General features: G+C 53.8%; 2 protein-coding genes across 23 annotated transcripts in view; one reads left to right on the top strand and one right to left on the bottom strand.

The window, feature by feature from the left end:
* LOC138242438 (melanoma-associated antigen E1-like) overlaps nucleotides 1-23,870 on the bottom strand; it is a 65,821-nt gene that overhangs the window by 18,508 nt on the left and 23,443 nt on the right. For 13 of the 21 annotated variants that reach the window (XR_011191565.1, XM_069197934.1, XM_069197945.1 and 10 more), the window contains 4 exons: nucleotides 22,792-23,006; nucleotides 10,266-10,449; nucleotides 9,696-9,890; nucleotides 8,454-8,747 (listed from right to left, as the gene is read on the bottom strand). Coding sequence is in view for 15 of the 21 variants with exons in the window: in XM_069197934.1 (XP_069054035.1) it covers nucleotides 8,454-8,747; nucleotides 9,696-9,890; nucleotides 10,266-10,272 (496 nt within the window). In the remaining 6 variants the exon portion in view is untranslated. Of the gene's footprint in view, nucleotides 1-173; nucleotides 336-1,516; nucleotides 1,749-4,419; nucleotides 4,741-5,224; nucleotides 5,257-6,092; nucleotides 6,144-6,257; nucleotides 6,351-6,510; nucleotides 6,568-7,899; nucleotides 7,948-8,453; nucleotides 8,748-9,695; nucleotides 9,891-10,265; nucleotides 10,450-22,791; nucleotides 23,007-23,870 lie in introns of those variants that run through there. The other 8 variants (XR_011191566.1, XR_011191567.1, XR_011191568.1 and 5 more) reach the window with 6 other exon arrangements.
* On the top strand, nucleotides 19,025-23,050 carry LOC138242444 (uncharacterized). 2 transcript variants are annotated; one of them, XM_069197976.1, is made up of 4 exons: nucleotides 19,025-19,844; nucleotides 20,874-21,167; nucleotides 21,708-21,923; nucleotides 22,625-23,050. In XM_069197976.1, exons 1-4 carry the CDS (start codon nucleotides 19,769-19,771, stop codon nucleotides 22,759-22,761), a joined length of 723 nt encoding a protein of 240 aa, XP_069054077.1. In that variant the 5' UTR covers nucleotides 19,025-19,768; the 3' UTR covers nucleotides 22,762-23,050. The 2 variants fall into 2 exon arrangements, with proteins under 2 accessions (XP_069054077.1, XP_069054076.1); XM_069197975.1 differs by having other exon boundaries at nucleotides 22,622-23,050.

Genomic DNA, 23,870 nt, shown 5'->3' with positions numbered 1-23,870 from the left:
GTCCTGTCCAGGGTGTGTGAGTGTGTGTGTGTCCTGTGATGGACTGCTGTCCTGTCCAGGGTGTGTGTGTGTGTGTGTGTGTGTGTGTCCTGTGATGGACTGGTGTCCTGTCCAGGGTGTGTGAGTGTGTGTGAGTGTGTGTGTGTGTCCTGTGATGGGAGGGTGTACCCCACCTTACTCCCGTTGCTGGAGGGGAGATCCCGGCTGCCGAGCTGCGGAATTCGGGCGTGGAAATTTTTGCGGTGGGCATCGGGGATTTGAAACGCTCCCAGCTGGAGTCGATCGCCAGTCTTCCCACAGACACCCACATGTTCGGCATCGCAGACTTCCGGGCACTGGGGAAGATAAACAAGGACCTCTTGACGTCCGTCTGCTCGGGGATCAAGCAGGAACCAGGTGTTCCAATAAGAGGTGGGTTTTCGAATCTAACTCTGCTTAGAACACTGCACCGCAGGAATGAAATTTAACTCTGATATGTTAATTCTTTATAGACTTACAACAGCTGTGCTGTGGCAAGTCATGGATTTATGTTACAGCTGTAGGTGACAGGTTCATTAATCTGTGAAGAGCATTCAGATGGTAAATACACCAGCTTCTACTGAATTTGACCTTTCCTCTATCCTCAAATTTAACACCTCCCGGGGAAGGAGCTAGTTAATCAACAAACTGAAAAAAATCTCATTTAAATAGTTACACAATTGTGGTAGTGAAATTATTAAGACATGAATGTCCAGTCCTGGTCCTGGAGGGGTCAGCGTGTGTGTGTGTGTGTGTGTGTGTGTGTCTGCAGAGTCTCCAGGGGTCTTTAAAGCAGGGCTGTCCAGTCCTGGTCCTGGAGGGGTCAGTGTGTGTGTGTGTGTGTGTCTGCAGAGTCTCCAGGGGTCTTTAAAGCAGGGCTGTCCAGTCCTGGTCCTGGAGGGGTCAGCGTGTGTGTGTGTGTGTGTGTGTGTGTGTGTGTGTGTGTGTGTGTGTGTGTGTGCGTGTGTGTGTGTGTCTGCAGAGTCTCCAGGGGTCTTTAAAGCAGGGCTGTCCAGTCCTGGTCCTGGAGGGGTCAGTGTGTGTGTGTGTGTCTGCAGGGTCTCCAGGGGTCTTTAAAGCAGGGCTGTCCAGTCCTGGTCCTGGAGGGGTCAGTGTGTGTGTGTCTGCAGAGTCTCCAGGGGTCTTTAAAGCAGGGCTGTCCAGTCCTGGTCCTGGAGGGGTCAGTGTGTGTGTGTGTGTCTGCAGAGTCTCCAGGGGTCTTTAAAGCAGGGCTGTCCAGTCCTGGTCCTGGAGGGTGTGTGTCAGTGTGTGTGTCTGGGAGACGGCAGTGATGTGTCTAACCCACACTAACCCGGTCCTGTGCTGCCCCTCTCTCTCCCTGCCGAAAGGACTCTCCTCCTTCTACACGGTCCACAGCTGCCTCATGGCCGGCGGACTGGCAGGAATGGTCGCCGCGGTGCTCGTGACGGGGATCAGGAGCCGACGGAGAGAGCAGAGTGGGGAAGAGAGAGCGCTGGCCTGACCCCCCCCCCCAGGTGTCCCCCCCCCCCGTCCCAGGGATCCGCGGGACAAAGTCGCACGGACAGATAACGTTTTCCGTCTCCCCGGCAGCCTCCGGGAAGGAGCGGCCCGCCTGGATGTCGCAGTCGGGAGGCGTTTTCTAGCGAGATGCGGATTTCTGGTGGAGCTCGTACGGGTCTGCGTCGGCCGGATGAAAAGACGCTTCCCTGACCGTGCCCTGTATTATTTTGAAAGCAAATTGTCGATTCCTTCGGAGAAACGGAATAAATACATTGGTGTTATCTGAGATCTAGCCTGGGGTTTCCTCTGTCTGTCAATCAGAATCCAGGACCATGTGATCCATGTGTTTTTACGGGATACGCAGTGTGTCCTCTTTCCTAGGAATGTCTAGCAGGGAGGACAGAAATGTACCAGACTCCCCAGATGAAACCCCAGTAATTCTTCCCCGAGTGCACCTTTGAGTGAGTGTACCAGAGAGCTCCTGTGCCCGTTCCCAGAGAGCACCTGTATTAGTTCCCAGAGAGCACCTATATTAGTTCCCAGAGAGCTCCTGTGCCCGTTCCCAGAGAGCACCTGTATTAGTTCCCAGAGATCACCTGTATTAGTTCCCAGAGAGCACCTGTGCCCGTTCCCAGAGAGCACCTGTGCCCGTTCCCAGAGAGCACCTGTGCCCGTTCCCAGAGAGCTCCTGTATTAGTTCCCAGAGAGCACCTGTATTAGTTCCCAGAGATCACCTGTACCCGTTCCCAGAGAGCTCCTGTATTAGTTCCCAGAGAGCACCTGTATTAGTTCCCAGAGATCACCTGTGCCCGTTCCCAGAGAGCTCCTGTATTAGTTCCCAGAGATCACCTGTTCCCGTTCCCAGAGAGCTCCTGTATTAGTTCCCAGAGAGCACCTGTATTAGTTCCCAGAGAGCTCCTGTTCCTGTTCCCAGAGATCACCTGTACCAGTTCCCAGAGATCACCTGTACCCGTTCCCAGAGAGCTCCTGTATTAGTTCCCAGAGAGCACCTGTATTAGTTCCCAGAGATCACCTGTGCCCGTTCCCAGAGAGCTCCTGTATTAGTTCCCAGAGATCACCTGTTCCCGTTCCCAGAGAGCTCCTGTATTAGTTCCCAGAGAGCACCTGTGTCCGTTCCCAGAGAGCTCCTGTGCCCGTTCCCAGAGAGCTCCTGTATTAGTTCCCAGAGAGCACCTGTGCCCATTCCCAGAGAGCTCCTGTGCCCGTTCCCAGAGAGCACCTGTATTAGTTCCCAGAGAGCACCTGTGCCCGTTCCCAGAGATCACCTGTACCCGTTCCCAGAGAGCTCCTGTATTAGTTCCCAGAGAGCACCTGTATTAGTTCCCAGAGAGCTCCTGTGCCCGTTCCCAGAGAGCTCCTGTATTAGTTCCCAGAGAGCACCTGTGCCCGTTCCCAGAGAGCTCCTGTGCCCGTTCCCAGAGAGCACCTGTATTAGTTCCCAGAGAGCACCTGTATTAGTTCCCAGAGAGCTCCTGTTCCCGTTCCCAGAGATCACCTGTACCAGTTCCCAGAGATCACCTGTACCCGTTCCCAGAGAGCTCCTGTATTAGTTCCCAGAGAGCACCTGTATTAGTTCCCAGAGATCACCTGTACCCATTCCCAGAGAGCTCCTGTATTAGTTCCCAGAGAGCTCCTGTATTAGTTCCCAGAGAGCACCTGTATTAGTTCCCAGAGAGCTCCTGTTCCCGTTCCCAGAGATCACCTGTACCCGTTCCCAGAGAGCTCCTGTATTAGTTCCCAGAGAGCACCTGTGCCCGTTCCCAGAGAGCTCCTGTGCCCGTTCCCAGAGAGCTCCTGTGCCCGTTCCCAGAGAGCTCCTGTATTAGTTCCCAGAGAGCTCCTGTATTAGTTCCCAGAGATCACCTGTACCCGTTCCCAGAGAGCTCCTGTGCCCGTTCCCAGAGAGCACCTGTGCCCGTTCCCAGAGAGCACCTGTGCCCGTTCCCAGAGAGCTCCTGTATTAGTTCCCAGAGAGCACCTGTATTAGTTCCCAGAGAGCTCCTGTATTAGTTCCCAGAGAGCACCTGTATTAGTTCCCAGAGATCACCTGTGCCCGTTCCCAGAGAGCACCTGTATTAGTTCCCAGAGAGCTCCTGTATTAGTTCCCAGAGAGCACCTGTATTAGTTCCCAGAGATCACCTGTACCCGTTCCCAGAGAGCTCCTGTATTAGTTCCCAGAGAGCTCCTGTATTAGTTCCCAGAGAGCACCTGTATTAGTTCCCAGAGAGCTCCTGTTCCCGTTCCCAGAGATCACCTGTACCAGTTCCCAGAGATCACCTGTACCCGTTCCCAGAGAGCTCCTGTATTAGTTCCCAGAGAGCACCTGTGCCCGTTCCCAGAGAGCTCCTGTGCCCGTTCCCAGAGAGCTCCTGTATTAGTTCCCAGAGAGCTCCTGTATTAGTTCCCAGAGAGCTCCTGTGCCCGTTCCCAGAGAGCTCCTGTATTAGTTCCCAGAGAGCTCCTGTGCCCGTTCCCAGAGAGCTCCTGTATTAGTTCCCAGAGAACACCTGTGCCTGTTCCCAGAGAGCTCCTGTGCCCGTTCCCAGAGAGCACCTGTGCCCGTTCCCAGAGAGCTCCTGTATTAGTTCCCAGAGACCTCCTGTGCCTGTTCCCAGAGAGCTCCTGTGCCCGTTCCCAGAGAGCACCTGTGCCCGTTCCCAGAGAGCTCCTGTGCCCGTTCCCAGAGAGCCCCTGTGCCCGTTCCCAGAGAGCTCCTGTATTAGTTCCCAGAGAGCTCCTGTATTAGTTCACCTGTGTGGGTTCCCAGAGAGCACCTGCACCTGTGTGTATGACAGACCCAAGCAGCGAGGCAAGCCTGCAGACAGCGCACAGTGGCGTAACTCTGACGACTCGGGGCAGGACCGTAAAATCAAAGACACGTGTCCGGACAGCGCAGTCTGCCGTCTTACAAGTGTTATTGAGAAACTCACGGTGTCAAATATTAAATAAGTACCGAACCGTACAAATCACAGCGCACCCGCCCCCGGGATGTGAGGAGACGTCGCTGCAGTGTCCTCTTCTTCAGTTCATCACTCAAGCTGGGACGGTCGGAAGGGCGCCGGTCCACCGCGACCTGCTCGCTCAGTCGGTCCCGCGCCGGGCGACGGAGGAGTAGACCACGCTGGAGTCCGCGTCCTGGGCTCGGGGCCGTGGGTCCCTCTTGCCCTGGTGTCCCAGGGAGGCGTAGTGGACCTCTCCCTCCCCCTGGACGTCGTCCACCTGGGACACGGGGACAGGAAGGGAGGGGCCCGGTTTGTCCTGACATTCTCGGCAGCAACGGTCTCCGAGCTTCCGGTGAATCTCAGATAGGGGGGAGAGACAGCGAGAAAGAACAGGAACAGGAGAGGACAGGACAGACCGACACTCAGGACAAGACAGGACAGACACTCAGGACAAGACAGGACAGACCGACACTCAGAAAAGCAGGACAGGCACTCAGGACAAGACAAGACAGGACAGACAGATGGACACTCAGGACAAGACAGGACAGGCACTCAGGACAAGACAAGACAGGACAGACAGACACTCAGGACAAGACAGGACAGACAGACTGATACTCGGAACAAGACAAAACAGACACTCAGGACAAGACAGGTCAGAGGGAAAGACAGACACTGAGGTCAAGACAGGACAGATGGACAGACAGACATTCAGGACAGATCAGGACAGGTGAGGCAGACAGGTGAAGACAGACTGCACCTACCTGTCCTGCTGTGCTCTGTGCTGCTTCAGCCCCTGTGAGACAGGGAGACAGACAGTGAGAGAGGAGCTGTGCAGGCACCTCGTTCTAACTTCTGTGACTAACAGAGCACGTGTAGGATTTCACATCCAGACACCTTCCAGTACAGGTAACAGCTGAAACACAACACCACAACACACAGCCCGCATCCGCCTTCACAGTCTCGCGCCTCATGCAGGGCCTGATGCAGAAGGTCACTCAGATGCCCGCTGGCATCCAGGGTGCGTTGAGGTTCAGTAATTCGACTGCCTCTTCTTTCTCGAGTGTGCCTGCACATTTCTTGCGTGGTTGAAGCCGATACCCTGGCTCCTCTCCAGACACAGCTGGGTGAGCTCCTCCAGTCAGGACAGGAGGCTCTTCTGTACACAGAGGGGGGTGGGGGTGGGGAACAAGCTGCCCAGCCCTGTGGTTGAAGCCGATACCCTGGCTTCTCTCCAGACACAGCTGGGTGAGCTCCTCCAGTCAGGACAGGAGGCTCTTCTGTACACAGAGGGGGGCGGGGGTGGGGAACAAGCCTGTATAGCCTCTCAGAGGTTCCTGCGTGTCGGGATTCCTTGAGATGCATGACCTTTCCTCCCCAGTCACACGGTGCAAGGCGGGGCCACGCCCTGCAGGGGGGAGCCGGCCAGCCACGGGATCAGACTCCCCCCCGCCAGCGGACCCAGCGGGCCAGCCGCTCCAGGAAGCGCAGGCAGAACACGCAAGCTCCCCACAGAAGGTGGTCCTGATCTGGGACCTCAGCGGAGATGCCCTCCACCGGTCCCGGACGGTCGAATCATCCAGCCGCAAAGCGCCCGCTGTCGACAGGGGGCTGCGAGAGAGCGGGACTCACCGGCCGCCGGTGGGCCATCTACGGCCGTCGCTGTGGCCCCGGGGTCGAAGGCTGGGGAGGAGAAGGAGCTCGTTAGCGGCCGCGCGGCAGGAGGGGAGCTCGTTCTGCGCCACCGATCGCCCGCCTGCCCCCCCTCACAGAGCCCCAGAGCGGCGAGCCCCCTACCTGCGGCCCGGCGTCTCCTGGACCTCCTCCAGAGCAGGGCCAGTCCGAGCAGGAGGACCAGCGCGCAGAGGGGGGAGGCCACCGCCGCCACGACTGCGGAGAGAGAGAGAGGGAGAGGGAGAGGGAGGAGGGGGGCAGTGCGCACCGGCCTCCACCAGGTGGCGCTGTGGCGCTGGGATCGGGCGGTGAGGCTGGGGGGACGGCGGCTCAGCGCCTCGTCCGTCCGCGGTACAGCCCGCCCTCTCTCTCCTACCTGCGGCGGTGGGGGATCCTGTGTTACCCGTGGCCGTGTCGTCTCCCGCGTCTCTCCCTGCGTGGACAGACAAGGGAGAAAGGTGTCTCCCGGTGCAGGGCTGGGCTCCCGGCCCCTGTGCCCGCTCTGGTGGCGTCCCAGTGTCTGAGGCTGGACTGTGAGAGAGAGGCAGAGCAGACCCCTCTCACATGACCTGGGACTGCAGCACTGAGGACATCATCATCCCTCCGTCCAAATTCCCACAGCTCCCTCCAGTCCAGGGCCACTGGGGGGACTGGGGGAGCTGGAGTCTGTCCCAGCAGGCAACAGGCACAAGGCAGGGCTCACCCTGGACAGGACACCAGTCCATCACAGGACAGACACTCACACCCTGGACAGGACACCAGTCCATCACAGGACACACACACACCCTGGACAGGACAGCAGTCCATCACAGGACACACACACACACACACACCCTGGACAGGACACCAGTCCATCACAGGACACACACACACTCACACACCCTGGACAGGACAGCAGTCCATCACAGGACACACACACACACACCCTGGACAGGACACCAGTCCATCACAGGACACACACACACTCACACACCCTGGACAGGACAGCAGTCCATCACAGGACACACACACACACTCACACACCCTGGACAGGACACCAGTCCATCACAGGACACACACACACACTCACACACCCTGGACAGGACAGCAGTCCATCACAGGACACACATACACACTCACACACCCTGGACAGGACACCAGTCCATCACAGGACAGACACTCACACACCCTGGACAGGACACCAGTCCATCACAGGACACACACACACTCACACACCCTGGACAGGACACCAGTCCGTCACAGGACACACACACACCCTGGACAGGACAGCAGTCCATCACAGGACACACACACTCACACTCACACACCCCCATCAGCATGTCTTTGGACCCACCCAACACTAGAGCGAACGTGCGAACTCCACACAGAAACTCCTTCTCTGCTGCCCCTGACGTTATCATCTCCATTTCATTTCGACAACAGGCAGCTACTGCTGTCCCACAGCAACGAGGCCAACCAGAGACACTGAACTGGTGAGTGAGCTCTCCCACGAGGGGGGAGGCGTTACTGGCCTGCAGGTACCTGTCTCTTGTCTCCACACTGGACAGGAGGGCATGACCGCGACCTCGCTGACCCCCCAGAGCAGCAGCAGCCCTCTGGTCACCCCAGAAGTACAGGGTGTCTTAGCGACAGCCCAGACCCCCCCTTACCCCATGTAACAGAGTACAGGGAGCGAGAGAGAGAGAGAGACAGGGAGAGGAACAGACAGACAGGTGAAATCTGTGTGCAGGACGAGTGAAGCAGCAGTCAGTCGGGGTGTCGGTACCTGGACCGGGGCTCTCAGTGCCGGGGGCTTCAGTAATCACGGGGTCCCCTGGAATCACAACGCACTGACATTTAAAAAAAAAAACCACCTTCTGCCACACAACGAAACATCGTCAACAGCGAAAGCCCTAATAAGTTAAGACACAAGACAGGCCACAGTTGGGAAGGGTCTCTGAACTGTGGCTTGACTGATTCACTAGTATTGTTTTTGGGGGTGTAATTGGCCATTAAGGACGACCGGCCCAGCTCACCCACACTGGGCCTACAGAGCAGAAAGGACCCAGTACTGTCCGGTCGCTTGGCTCCAGTTCGCCAGCAGGGGGTGGAACTGAGCAGCACGACAGGAGGTGTCAGGCAGTCTCCGTCAGTAAACGTCCCCAGGGATGCTCTTCCCGGGCGGAGAGGACAGGGGAGTGGGAATAACTGGGATTCTGATCCGGCTGCCAGACTTAACTCCACCGCCCTCTCGTCAGCTGTCGGTCTGCCGCAAGATGCCTGATAAACGGTCACATCAGACAGGAGCAAGATATGGACAAACAAGTTCAAGATCCTCACCTGTCGTCACCTGTAAATCTGCCACCGGCTGCCTGTTACAGCTGTACAGTCCAGCGTCTCCAGGCTTCACACTCCATATCAGGAGGGAGGAATCATCAAGCAGAGAGAATCTGTTCTGTGGATCATTAACGCCTTTGACCACATGTCCATCCTCATGTCTGGTCACCACAGTGTGATCAGGACCACCTCTCGGAGTGACTGTCCACTGCAGTAGCTCACTGGGAGAAGGGGGGTTTGACATGCCACACTCCAGGGTTACTGGATCTCCCTCTGGGACAGAGTGATGTGTCAGCCCTGTGGAAGATCAGGGTAGAGGTTAATGTTGTCTGCAATGAACCTTCATTCAGATCATCACCCCCCCCGGCACTAAACACAACCCACACAGCCCCACTGAGTCTGGGTTGGCGGGAGAGGCCCAGGGTGTGGCAGCGATCTGCCTCAGTCCTCCTGCTGCTCAGGTTACTAAACATGTTAATAATAATTAGGGGCATTACTACAATGTTATTAAAACTATTAGCAACCTTTAATATTATTAACTATTTATAACTTGTTAATATATTACAGAGTCTGGACAGTGTGATACAGACAGCTAACGCAGTTCAACCAGAGTCTGGACAGTGGGGGACAGACAGGACAACACAGTCCAACCAGAGTCTGGACAGTGTGATACAGACAGGCCTGGACAGTCCAACCAGAGTCTGGACAGTGTGATACAGACAGGACAACACAGTCCAACCAGAGTCTGGACAGTGGGGGACAGACAGGACAACACAGTCCAGCCAGAGTCTGGACAGTGGGGGACAGACAGGACAACACAGTCCAGCCAGAGTCTGGACAGTGGGGGACAGACAGGACAACACAGTCCAACCAGAGTCTGGACAGTGGGGGAAAGACAGGCCTGGACAGTCCAACCAGAGTCTGGACAGTGGGGGACAGACAGGCCTGGACAGTCCAACCACAGTCTGGACAGTGTGATACAGACAGGACAACCCGACCTCCCCACCCCAGTTGTGACGGGTGACACAGACGTGTGACAGAAATCACGCTAAGTGAATTCTGAGTCATGAGTGACACAGGCGAAGGGACAGAATAACTCATCTCACTCGAGAACATCCTCACTGAATATTCTCATCCCTCACTCCACTCTGACATCAGCTTCTCTTCCTAGCGTCAACGCCTGGCGTGCCGAGACCCGGGCCCAGCAACACATCCCACGATCCCCGAGGGGGGTCACTGTCCTACCTGACCGGGAGCTCCGGACCAGGAGCGTCAGCAGGAGAAACGCTGGAACAGGACCGCCACGCTCCATGGTGCCCCTCGGTGTGTGCGCAGGCAGGAAGTGTTGCAAACCCAACGCTGTCACGTCCTCCCCCCAGACAAGTTCTGCTTCTGGTGCTTCCTGTTTTGTTTTGATTTTCCTTTTGCGCGGAGTTTTGCCTGGGTGGGGTTGGAAAGCCCTCAGCTTAAGACCGGTTTCAAAAACATGGCCGGGCAGCTTGTTCCCCAGTTCCCACCACCCTCTGCGTACGGACAGTTCGTCCAGTCCTCGGGCTTTCAACCCACTCGCGCACAATTTCCACGTGGGCCCACTGGTTGTGCGTCTCCCAACGGCTACCACACCTCTGTGCCGAACCCCTACGCCAAAGGGGCAGCCCCCCTCAACACCGGAGTTCAGGAGTGTGACGTCACTAAGCTGTCTCATCCGACTCTGTGACACCACCAGCACATGTATACGTGGGTACAGGGGTACATGGGTAAGGCACAGGAGAATTAAACCATTAATTAAACCACAAATTTCCCATTGGCCCTTACCCATCATGGCCTCCTAATCACCCCCCTCTCTGAACTGGCTCCATCCCTCTGCTCTCCTCCCCACTGAGAGCTGCTGTGTGCTGAGCGGACTGGAGCATCATCCAGGTGGGGGCTGCACACTGGGGGGGCTGGAGGGGATCCCCCTGACCTGGGAAGAGCTCTGAGGGGAGGGTCCAGCAAGGCGCTATATAAGTGTAAGCAATTATTATTAATTAATTATTATTATTATTATTATTAAACAAAAAAGAAAAACATAAAAGCAAACATCCGTAAAGGCACGGCATCATCCCTTTATTGAGAGACACGCAGAAGTCTCAGGAGCTGTGAGCGAGTGAAGGCGTTTTGATTAGACAGGAGGAAAGGGTTGTGAAACCCGTTAGGTGGTTTCCTCTGCTGCCCGGAACTGGGCCGCACTGAATCTCTGTGGAAGGGGGCTTGGCAGAGCAGAGAACACACACACACACAAAAAATTAAAAAATGAGCTGCTGACTGATTCAGTGCGCATTGTTTGTCTCATTAAAACGGCAAAAACTTTTTCTTGTCCTCGAGAAGCCAGAGCTTTAGAGAGACCCACAAAACCCGCCGGACAAAACTGAAGCCGAGGACCCCTGCTTCAGTACCATACCGTACGGCGGGGCCGCCTGTTCCACGCCCCCGCCACCCTTTGCGTAAAGATGTCAAATCGGAACATTTTGACACGCGACAAAAACAAAAACCTCGACCACGGAGAACCAACGGGTGTCGGAAACAGCTTATGAAACTTCCGAGGAGCGAAACGCCTTCGTGAGTTCACTTCTCTTGGCTTTAAAGCAGCAGATGTAACACAACGCCTCATCAAATCCCTTGGTAGGGGTGGAACACGAAGGATCACCCGCCAGAGCACTGCTGGACTGCTTGTCCACAACACCCACCACTCTCTGTGCAAAGCAGCACGGCCTATTACATACCAAAGGTAGCCCTTGCACTGAATTCCTATTGGTGACCTCAGCGGAGGTTGGGGTAGTATTTTTCTGGCTAATACGTTCATAATCAGAAGGCCTGTAGAATATCTATCACAAAAACGTAAAAAAAAAAGCCCAAAAAGATCATTGTCGTGCAGACGAAGCCCCAGAACTTGTTGTCCGGGCCTGAACTGGACCGATAAGTGACAGACTGTGACCTAGGTGTTGCCGGCTCTTCGGATGTCAACCTAGAGATGAAAACAGGAAGCAGATGACAAATCAGGCCCTTCGGCTCATCGTTGGTAATTTTAGCTGTATCATCCAGTCAGGAAAGTAGATATTTTCCTAACATAACAATAACAATAAAAAAAAAGTATTGTCCCACGTTAACAGACGTTATACTTTAAATGACCTGGGCACTCATTTGGAAAGAAATAAAATATTAACCCTAGTTATATATTATCATCTACTCTTTTCATTTACCTCAAGTTCAATACTTTCTAGTACTGCATAGTACAATATGTATCTACACATTCTGTCAATGTCTTTCATATTCTTACTATAAAGCAAGAAAACCTGTAACATCTCTCTGAACACTGGAGGGGCTTGTAGAAGACACTCTGAAGTGGTCATCTCTCTGGACACTGGAGGGGCTTGTAGAAGACACTCTGACGTGGTCATCTCTCTGGACACTGGAGGGGCTTGTAGAAGACACTCTGACGTGGTCATCTCTCTGGACACTGGCCAGGGGCTTGTAGAAGACACTCTGACGCGGTCATCTCTCTGGACGCTGGAGGGGCTTGTAGAAGACACTCTGACATGGTCATCTCTCTGGACGCTGGAGGGGCTTGTAGAAGACACTCTGACGTGGTCATCTCTCTGGATGCTGGCCAGGGGCTTGTAGAAGACACTCTGACGCGGTCATCTCTCTGAACACTGGAGGGGCTTGTAGAAGACACTGACGTGGTCATCTCTCTGAACACTGGAGGGGCTTGTAGAAGACACTCTGATGTGGTCATCTCTCTGGACGCTGGCCAGGGGCTTGTAGAAGACACTCTGATGTGGTCATCTCTCTGGACGCTGGCCAGGGGCTTGTAGAAGACACTCTGATGTGGTCATCTCTCTGGACACTGGAGGGGCTTGTAGAAGACACTCTGACGCGGTCATCTCTCTGGACACTGGAGGGGCTTGTAGAAGACACTCTGACGCGGTCATCTCTCTGGACACTGGAGGGGCTTGTAGAAGACACTCTGACGTGGTCATCTCTCTGGACACTGGAGGGGCTTGTAGAAGACACTCTGACACGGTCATCTCTCTGGACACTGGAGGGGCTTGTAGAAGACACTCTGACGCGGTCATCTCTCTGGACGCTGGAGGGGCTTGTAGAAGACACTCTGACGCGGTCATCTCTCTGGACACTGGAGGGGCTTGTAGAAGACACTCTGACGCAGTCATCTCTCTGGACACTGGCTAGGGGCTTGTAGAAGATACTCTGACGTGGTCATCTCTCTGGACGCTGCCCATGGGCTTGTAGAAGACACTCTGACGCGGTCATCTCTCTGGACACTGGAGGGGCTTGTAGAAGACACTCTGACGTGGTCATCTCTCTGGACGCTGGAGGGGCTTGTAGAAGACACTCTGATGTGGTCATCTCTCTGGACACTGGAGGGGCTTGTAGAAGACACTCTGACGCAGTCATCTCTCTGGACGCTGGCCAGGGGCTTGTAGAAAACACTCTGACGTGGTCATCTCTCTGGACACTGGCCAGGGGCTTGTAGAAGACACTCTGACATGGTCATCTCTCTGGACACTGGCCAGGGGCTTGTAGAAGACACTCTGACGTGGTCATCTCTCTGGACGCTGGAGGGGCTTGTAGAAGACACTCTGACGTGGTCATCTCTCTGGACGCTGGAGGGGCTTGTAGAAGACACTCTGACGTGGTCATCTCTCTGGACACTGGCCAGGGGCTTGTAGAAGACACTCTGACGTGGTCATCTCTCTGGACGCTGGAGGGGCTTGTAGAAGACACTCTGACGTGGTCATCTCTCTGGACACTGGCCAGGGGCTTGTAGAAGACACTCTGATGTGGTCATCTCTCTGGACACTGGCCAGGGGCTTGTAGAAGACACTCTGATGTGGTCATCTCTCTGGACACTGGCCAGGGGCTTGTACAAGACACTCTGACGCGGTCATCTCTCTGGACGCTGGAGGGGCTTGTAGAAGACACTCTGACATGGTCATCTCTCTGGACACTGGCCCTTGTAGAAGACACTCTGACGCGGTCATCTCTCTGGACACTGGCCAGGGGCTTGTAGAAGACACTCTGACATGGTCATCTCTCTGGACGCTGGAGGGGCTTGTAGAAGACACTCTGACGCGGTCATCTCTCTGGACGCTGGAGGGGCTTGTAGAAGACACTCTGACGCGGTCATCTCTCTGGACACTGGAGGGGCTTGTAGAAGACACTCTGACGTGGTCATCTCTCTGGACACTGGAGGGGCTTGTAGAAGACACTCTGACGTGGTCATCTCTCTGGACACTGGCCAGGGGCTTGTAGAAGACACTCTGACGTGGTCATCTCTCTGGACACTGGAGGGGCTTGTAGAAGACACTCTGACGTGGTCATCTCTCTGGACACTGGAGGGGCTTGTAGAAGACACTCTGACGCGGTCATCTCTCTGGACACTGGCCAGGGGCTTGTAGAAGACACTCTGATGTGGTCATCTCTCTGGACACTGGAAGGGCTTGTAGAAGACACTCTGACATGGTCATCTCTCTGTATCCTTTTAAATCCGCTCACAGGGTATGACAGAGGACTCTTTTGAACATCTGCGTCCCTTACTTGACCCTGGTAAGTGACACAGTTTGCCAACTTTCCAGAAAGAAGCGTGATGCGATTACTGTTTTCTTCTTAAGGACTGCCCTGTCACACTTCCTCTGGGTAAAGCAGCTGCATTCCAGCAAACCCCTGGTCATCAAAAGGAGCGAGCGACTCATGTAGTGAGCAGAGCAGTGAGGGGGAAATTGCTTAAGAATTTGAGCCGAGGAGCCTGGAGATAAAGTTTCAACACTTCCCCTCCCTGAAAGCCCTTTCCAACAGACACGGCAATGCAAGGAAATAAGGTTGGAATTGGGGGATAGGGTCCACGGACAAAGGCTGGGAATTTTCAAAGGTCCTAGTTTACACAGAGGGGGGTGGGGGTGGGGAACAAGCTGCCCAGTCCGTGTGGTTGAAGCCGATACCCTGGCTCCTCTCCAGACACAGCTGGGTGAGCTCCTCCAGTCAGGACAGGAGGCTCCTCTGTACGCAGAGGGTGGTGGGGGTGGGGAACAAGCTGCCCAGTCTGTGTGGTTGAAGCCGATACCCTGGCTTCTCTCCAGACACAGCTGGGTGAGCTCCTCCAGTCAGGACAGGAGGCTCTTCTGTACGCAGAGGGTGGTGGGTGTGGGGAACAAGCCGCCCAGTCCGTGTGGTTGAAGCCGATACCCTGGCTTCTCTCCAGACACAGCTGGGTGAGCTCCTCCAGTCAGGACAGGAGGCTCTTCTGTACGCAGAGGGTGGTGGGTGTGGGGAACAAGCCGCCCAGTCCGTGTGGTTGAAGCCGATACCCTGGCTTCTCTCAGGACACAGCTGGGTGAGCTCCTCCAGTCAGGACAGGAAGTGCATCTTTACGCAGAGGGTGGTGGGGGTGGGGAGCAAGCTGTGTCCATTCAGAGGGTCTCGTTCCGCCGCTGCCGGCCCGATCTCGCTCGCCGGCACAGCCGCGGCCCTCCGGCTCCCAGGATTCACTGCAGGAGTCGCAGAGGAAACCGCTGCCGTGTCTGTTCTGGCTGATGAGGAACCAGACCCTCACAGGGCCCCCACTGACATCACCGACTCTCGACAGGGAGGTCGAGAGAGTTGAACAGTCAAGTGTGGCAGCAGAGAGAGAGTCTTAGACCTTCCCTCTCAGAGGAAACGCGCAGAGTGGAGAAACACAGAGCTTCACGCAGGAAGTGTGCAGAACTGGGCTGCAGGCAGGAGAGGAAGAGCTGAGCTCCCTCAGTTCACTCTCTCAGAGCGCAGAGTCATGGAGGGACTCAGAGGAGCCCCAGAGCTTCTCCTGCTGGTCCTCCTCTCCCTGGCCGGAGGATCCCTCTCAGGTAAGAGCAGGACTGTCTTCTCTCGGGGGGGCTGGAGAGTGAGGGGGGCTCCCAGTGTCAGTGTGGGGGGCTGGAGAGTGAGGGGGCTCCCAGTGTCAGTGTGGGGGGCTGGAGAGTGAGGGGGCTCCCAGTGTCAGTGTGGGGGGCTGGAGAGTGAGGGGGCTCCCAGTGTCAGTGTGGGGGGCTGGAGAGTGAGGGGGCTCCCAGTGTCAGTGTGGGGGGCTGGAGAGTGAGGGGGCTCCCAGTGTCAGTGTGGGGGGCTGGAGAGTGAGGGGGCTCCCAGTGTCAGTGTGGGGGGCTGGAGAGTGAGGGGGCTCCCAGTGTCAGTGTGTGGGGGGGGGGGGCAGGATTTCCACACTGTTCTGACCCCCCCTGAGGCTCCAGCAGCTGCGCCCCTGTCTGCTGGTGAGTAACACACACAAAGAATAATCGTCATCACAATTATCAACATTTGTTCAATACTTCTTGTATAAAACACTGATACATTGAGAATACGGATATATAACAGACAGCTCCTAGCTTTTATTACTGAATATAACGTACAACACTGCTGATAAGGGAAATATACTGGTTTCACACACCCATGTTAGAATGTTGTTTATTTCCTAACACGTAAAGTATTTTGACAGTTTCTGGGGATGGCTTGTTGGACACTGGGATGAGATTTCTCCAGGAATTCCACAGGTCAGTTTGTCTGAAAGGGTCTGGCTCAGAGCTCCCTGTGATCATCACCCTTTCCAGCAGACTGAACGATGAAAATGCCGTTCAAAACAGTTTTTGAGAAGCTGCTTTGCAACAAGAGCCTATTTTAAAACAACAGCTTCTCCTTATTGTAACAAACGGCAGTGAGCTTCTTCAAACACATAACCTGTGTGGTCAAGAGCTCAGGCCGTGGTCACTGACAGACAGGAAACTGCGCAGAGATGTTGGGGATGTGTGATCTGGGTCATATCTGTTCTCTCATCAGAGCCCCAGTGCTTGTTGAATCTCTCACACTACACTGAGCTTGTCTGAATGACAAAGCAATATATAATACTATATTAATACTATAATATTGTACTATACAACACAATACTGTACACTGTATGGCATTGTCATCTGTAAAAATCTTTTTGGGGCATTCTATACCACGCTCTGCTATACCGTAGTATACAATACACTAGTGTACTACAATATACAATACAATACTGTACTGTACTACACTGTACAGTACTACACATTATAAAACTATACTACACTCTACTGTACTATACAATACACTAGTGTACTACGATATACAATACAATACTGTACTGTACTACACTAAACAGTACTACACATTATAATACTGTACTACACTCTACTGTACTGTACTATACAATACTGTACTGTACTCTACTCTGTATGGCTGGGTCACCTGTACAAGTTCACCTGTTGCAGCTCCGCACACACAGCTCAGAGAAACGGCTTCTCTTCATACCTGAATCGGGGGAATGTGAGGGGACAGTCAGGACCCAGAGGGTCTGTAACTGCTCTGTGCTCCCTGGAGGGCGGCGCCTCTGTCACATGATGCTCATGCCCTGCAGAAACACAATGAGATGTCAAAGAAAAACGAACAGAAGTTCATCAGTGAAGCTGATCCTGAGCTCATTCTGTAGCAGGATGAGACACAACTGGAAGATGTTTGATTGAAATAAGTTATTTTCTTCAATTTTCCAATCCCAGCCCCTCCTGTGTGTCGGCCCGTCTCCCATGTAGACAGAGGGGCTGTTGCTCTGAGTCTGTTCTTCACCAGACTGTTCTTCCAGTCTGGTGCAGCGATCCGCACTGTCACTGTCCCAGAGGGAGGATCTGTAATCCTGGACTGTGATGTGAGAAAGCCTGTTTCTTCCCATGAGCCAGTACAGTGGTCAGTCACTCAGAGAGGTGTTGATCACACTGTGGTGACCAGACTTGAGGATGGAAGTCTGGTCAAAGGATCTGATGATCCACAGAACAGATTCTCTGTGCTTGACGATTCCTCCCTCCTGATATGGAGTGTGAAGCCTGGAGACGCTGGACTGTACAGCTGTAACAGGCAGCCGGTGGCAGATTTACAGGTGACGACAGGTGAGGACTTTCATCTTACTCTTTTCCTAGATCTGTCTTGAGATCTTCTTGTCCAGTTTGTGTTTTGACTGTTGCGATCTCACACTAGATCTTCTTGCAAAACAGCTCCTTTAAATCTGAAAGTAGATTTCATTTCTGAATTCAAAATGAATTTGCCTGTGCTCAGACTGCTGTCAGGACAGAGCGCTGTCTTGAATTAAACGTTTCAATGACTGAACTCCACAGCTTCTGTTCTCTAATAAAATACTCTCTCTTTCTGACTCAGGAGAGATCAGAAATTCAAATTGTTTCTTCACATATGGAAAACAGATGTTTTTTTACTGCATCACCTGAATCAACACTCTGTTATCCTGGCACAGAGGTCAGAGGTCAGAGGTCATCTGTCAGACATGACGTCCCTATCTCTTATTCCCGAACTAAAACACATTTGAGATTCATGTTAAAGGTTGTTGAAACTCTGAACACACTCTTAATCCCTTACAGCAGGAACCTATGGAGAATCTATACGTGTCGGGACACCGTGATGAGTGTATCAGACAACAGAACAGGCACCATGTAGGAAATGTAGTCCAGACAAGCACCTCCAGCCTACTGCCCTCTCACAGAGACTGGCTTTCCCTACGTTCTGTCCTGAGTCGGCCTCTCTCAGTGTCCGTGTCACTGTCCCACAGGGCGAATCTCTGTGCCTGAGGGTCACCACCTCGTCCTGAACTGCAGTGACCCTCCTCCAGCACAGGGGACCTCAGTCCAGTGGACATACAGGAGGGACAGAGAGGGGGACACACAGACCACTGACATCACAGGGAAGATACCCAACACAGAACAAAAGAAATACCATGTTTATAGCAGTGGTGCTCTTTACATTCATGATGTATCGCTGGACGACTCTAGACTGTACTACTGTAACAGTCAGGCTGTGGCAGAGCTGGAGGTGCTGGGAGGTGAGGATGAGGAGCAGTGTGGTCAGATTGAGAAGCCAGTGAGTCCAGGGGTCTGTGACCTCTGGTCCAGTCAGTCCAGGGGTCTGTGACCTCTGGTCCAGTAAGTAGAAAACCATGATTTGTCAGGTTTTAATGGGCTTATTTTAACACAAGGGTGGTGGGGGTGGGGAACAAGCTGCCCAGCCCTGTGGTTGAAGCCGATACCCTGGCTTCTCTCCAGACACAGCTGGATGAGCTCCTCCAGTCAGGACAGGAGGCTCTTCTGTACACAGAGGGTGGTGGGGGTGGGGAACAAGCTGCCCAGCCCTGTGGTTGAAGCCGATACCCTGGCTTCTCTCCAGACACAGCTGGATGAGCTCCTCCAGTCAGGACAGGGGGCTCTTCTGTACACAGAGGGTGGTGGGGGTGGGGAACAAGCTGCCCAGCCCTGTGGTTGAAGCCGATACCCTGGCTTCTCTCCAGACACGCACACAAAGGACGCCGAAGTCCCAGTCTGGGTCCGATGCTGTTCCTCTTCTCGGAAGAGGCCACGTGACTCCTCTCACCCCTCACCACAGCTGGCGTCATCATCCTCCTGCGCCTGTCTCTCCTCCGCTGAGCGCGTCTGTGACTGATCTCAACCCGCCCCCCCCCCCCCCGGGCTGTGGGCACGTCCCCGCTCTGCTCTTTCGTGTCAGTGGTGAGAGGGAGGGAGCGAGCAGCCGAACGGGGGCGTTATTTTTGGTCCGCGTGGCCGGTGTCAGCAGAAAGTGTCTGTCAGTCCCCCGCGGTGTCTGTCATCAGAGTGTCAAGACTGACCCGACCACAGCTCATCAGCGCTGCGTTCTGAGTTCGCACGGTCCTGGCTGCTCTCTGACCCCGATCTCCGCGGACCAGGGCTGTGGGCGTGCTCTAGCTCTGTAAGAGACGCAGCTCACTGAACACGGCTGACCAGCACTGTCTTCTCCTCAGCACTCTTGCAGACAGACCTGTTCACCTTTCTCTGGAGCTTCCTCTTTGCTGAACCTGATCTCCGCAGACTAGGGCTGTGGGCGTGCTCTAGCTCTGTAAGAGACACAGCTCACTGAACACGGCTGACAGCACTGTCTTCTCAGCGCTCTCGCAGACAGACCTGTCCACCTCTCTCTGGATCTTCCTCTTGACTGACCCCGATCTCCGCAGACCAGGGCTGTGGGCGTCCTCTAGCTCTGTAAGAGACGCAGCTCACTGAACACGGCTGACCAGCACTGTCTTCTCCTCAGCACTCTTGAAGACAGACCTGTCCACCTCTCTCTGGAGCTTCCTCTTTGCTGAACCTGATCTCCGCAGACCAGGGCTGTGAGGGTGTCCCTGCTGTCGAAGAGACGCAGCCCAGTGACCGCTGGAGAAGCTGGAGAGGGTCAGCCTCCTGATGACGGGCTCAGCTGTGTCCGGTGCTCTGTGGATCTGTCTCCTGCTCTGTGGGAGCGCCCCTCTGGCCCAGACAGGTAAGACACCGGCTCGGTCTCTGCCTTACTGAGCCTGATCTCAGCAGAGCTAGGTTGTGGGGGTGTGAGGGGGATAGTTCTCCTCCAGTAGAATTGAAGATGGCTATTTGCACTTAATTACAAAAAGTGTACACAAATACATCCTACCTTAGTTATGGGTTCAGTATATAGATGTGACATTTACTTTCAGATTAGCTGTAGATTGAATTATTAACTTATGAATTTTCCTTTCATATTTAACTGTTTTGACCAGAGATGTAACGTTAAAAATATGTGGACAGAAAAATGAAATGTGAAATTGCAGCCATATTAGAAAAATATTGTACAATTCAAACATTTTCTTAATACGATTAAAATGTTTAACACAAAGTATGTACAGTAGCTGTGATAATAGTCAGGCTTTGACAGACAGCAAAATAATGCTCTAGGTTGTTTTAACTCAATGCTGAAGTGTAATTTTTAATTTAACAATTGAGTTGTAATGGGTTATTTGGTGAATTAAATTAACTGCTGCCAATGAGAGAACATGAGGCTAAGCTGTGCTGTGGTTTTGGTTGTGAAAACTACTCGAAAAGTAGACAAGTAGGTGTCATCTCACACTGGAGACCAGAAGAAGGCTGTATAACCGAAAAGTTGTGTTTTCTTTCTGGTTTTCAGTGTGATTTACGTCGGCTTATTCATCATTGAAAATATTATTTAGCTGCATTAAGTTCAGTTATTCGTCTCTTGTTTATTAGCAAAGTCAAATGTAATATTTTTTAATTGGGTGCTTAAAGCAAAACATTCACGTACATTCCTAGTGACTATTAACGATATTTTTACTGGTTAAAATGAAAGCAGTGACTACACATAAGAAAAACTATAGGATACAGTATTTATGTTGTGTAAACGTTTTCTGAAGCAACAACTGCTAAAAACCCATTTACACCACAGGGTGGTAGAATATCATCTGTCTGTGGATGATTTGTGGTAGTATTTCGGTGTGCGTGTTCAGGATCAGTGTTTCAATGAGAAAAACTGTTTCTGCAGGACCAGTGATCCGCACTGTCCCAGAGGGAAGATCTGTATCCCTGATCTGTGCTGTGTCGAAGCCTGTTTCTTTCAATGAGCCAGTACTGTGGTCAGTCACTCTGAGAGGTGGTCCTAATCACACTGTGGTGGTGAGACTTGAGGATGGAAGTCTGGTCAAAGGAGCTGATGATCCACAGAACAGATTCTCTCTTCTTGACGAGTCCTCCCTCCTGATATGGAGTGTGAAGCCTGGAGACTCCGGACTGTACTGGTGTAACAGGCAGCCGGTGGCAGATTTACAGGTGATGACAGGTGAGCAGATTGAACCTGGTTTCTGTGTTCACCAGACTACTTATGACAGAATATTTGCATTTTTCATTTTTGTCCCAAAACACATGAGAAAATGGGGCAAGGTCATGAACGAGAGGAGGCGATGAGGCTTATCGAGCCCGTTTGATACTTAGGAGATAATTCAGTGGAGGATCCCGTCCTCATCAAGCTGGGTGGCTTGTTCCCCACCCCCACCACCCTCTGTGTACAGAAGAGCCTCCTGTCCTGACTGGGGAAGCTCACCCAGCTGTGTCTGGAGAGAAGCCAGGGTATCGGCTTCAACCACAGGGCTGGGCAGCTTGTTGCAGGCAGAGGTCCAATGGTGCTCTTTACATTCATGATGCATCGCTGGACGACTCTGAACTGTACTACTGTAACAGTCAGGCTGTGGCAGAGCTGGAGGTGCTGGGAGGTGAGGATGAGGAGCAGTGTGGTCAGATTGAGAAACCGGTTCGTACCATTTCTTCCTTCTCTGGTGACTGAAGTTCGTCTTTTAACCTGAGGCTCATACTGTGTTTCCAGGGCAACCCAAGAGAACTCAAAACTCCAGCACTGTGACTCCAGGGAGCCCCAGCAGTACTAAAGGACACAGCACTGTGACTCCAGGGAGCCCCAACAGTACTAAAGGACACAGCACTGTGACTCCAGGGAGTCTCGATAGTACTAAAGACCCCAACACTGTGACGAGAGGGAGCCCTGATAGTACTAAAGACCCCAACGCTGAGAGCCCCAGTCCAGGTACTGACTGCTGCTTCACTCCTCCTCCACACTGATTTCACCTGTCTGTCTGTTCCTCTCTCTGTCTCTCCTCCCGTCTTGGGTCGACGCTGACACCCTGTCCAGAACCGGACTGCCTGCTGTCCTCACATCAATTAACCACAGCAGCCTAACGAGCTGTGTGGGCCGGGACGTTTTCACACTCTCTTGCGCTCTGATTGGCTGGTGTGTCTTCTGAATCGTAATGACCTTCATGACCTCTACTGACCACTCGTGACATACACTGCCCCTACATGACCCTACTGCCCCTCCACGACCTCCACTGCCCCTACATGATCTCCACTGACCACTCGTGACATACACTGCCCCTACATGACCCTACTGCCCCTCCACGACCTTCACTGCCCCTACATGACCCTATTGACCTTCACTTTCCATTCTTGACCTCCACTGACCCTCCATCCACTCTAAATATTCTCAACTCACCCCTTATGACCTCCACAGATCTTTACTGATCTGCACTGACCCTTAATGACCTTCTGTGGTCTTTAATGTCCTCTATTGACCATCAAAGACCTCACTGGTCCTGCGGCTGATGGTCACCTCAGGGAACAGTGTGACCAGCTGGCTGGGGGTCTTGCAGCAGACGGAGGGGGGTGAGAACCCAGACTCCCCACTGCTGGACTAACCCCCCTCCTGCACCACCCTCTTCCCTCCAGCAGGGGTCTCCACCTCCCACACAGTGCACACCTCCCTGGTGGCCTGCGGCCTGGCCGGACTGGTCAGCGCCGTGATCGCGACGGAGATCAGGTCCAGACGGAGAGCGGCCAGCGGGACCCGGACAGGAGAGACCCCCTAGAGAGGCGCTCGGACCCCCGCCGACTCTCACCTGGGGGGCCTTCGGGATCGGCTGCAGCCCTGGGGCCCCCAGCCCAGCCCAGCCCAGCAGGGTCTCTCTCGCAGCTGGGATGAGCTCACTGCCAGCTGGGGGGACAGACAGCCTCCTGACTGGAGTCTACAGGCTCCTCCACACAGCTGTGACACTGCACTGGGACCAGTCTCTCCTTCACTTCCACTGCTTCAGGCTCTGTGGGCTGCTCAAGTCTGTGCGCATATCAGACAAAAATAAACTGACTATGAATTCTAAAGCTGTTTAGTCTGTAATTAATTCTGTCCTGTTGTACCCAAATCGCCCAGGTGGCCCCTCCTCTAGAAACCTCAGTGGGCAAATATATATAAAGCACTGGCGCCCTCTGGTGGCTGGAAGACTAACTGTAAGAATCACTGTCGTATTGCAAACCCTGCTTCTACACATCACAGCAATTCCTTCCACAGCTGTCCTGATCAAGCAGAGTATTAGAGGAGGGGCAGAAGCTGATGACCTTCAATTCAGCTGAGCCTGCAGCTGGACTGGATGAGTAGACAGTGCTGGACAGCACACACTCACACACAACACTGCGCTCAGATTCTGAAGGGACTTGACATTCCCTCTCACCCTGTGTGTATCCACTCATTCACCTCTGCTGAAAGGTGAAAAAATAAACCTACACAGAGCGGGGTGGGGGTGGGAAACAAGCCGCCCAGCCCTGTGGTTGAAGCCGATACCCTGGCTTCTCTCCAGACACAGCTGGGTGAGCTCCTCCAGTCAGGACAGGAGGCTCTACTGTACACAGAGGGTGGCGGGGGTGGGGAACAAGCCGCCCAGCCCTGTGGTTGAAGCCGATACCCTGGCTTCTCTCCAGACACAGCTGGATGAGCTCCTCCAGTCAGGACAGGAGGCTCTTCTGTACACACAGGGTGGTGGGGGTGGGGAACAAGCTGCCCAGCCCTGTGGTTGAAGCCGATACCCTGGCTTCTCTCCAGACACAGCTGGGTGAGCTCCTCCAGTCAGGACAGGAGGCTCTACTGTACACAGAGGGTGGCGGGGGTGGGGAACAAGCCGCCCAGCCCTGTGGTTGAAGCCGATAC

The sequence above is a fragment of the Lepisosteus oculatus genome, chromosome 14 (assembly GCF_040954835.1).
Source record: "Lepisosteus oculatus isolate fLepOcu1 chromosome 14, fLepOcu1.hap2, whole genome shotgun sequence".
Taxonomy (NCBI): Eukaryota; Metazoa; Chordata; class Actinopteri; order Semionotiformes; family Lepisosteidae; genus Lepisosteus; species Lepisosteus oculatus.
Note: the sequence above shows the minus strand (reverse complement) of the source record. Positions and strands in the feature narration are given on the sequence as shown.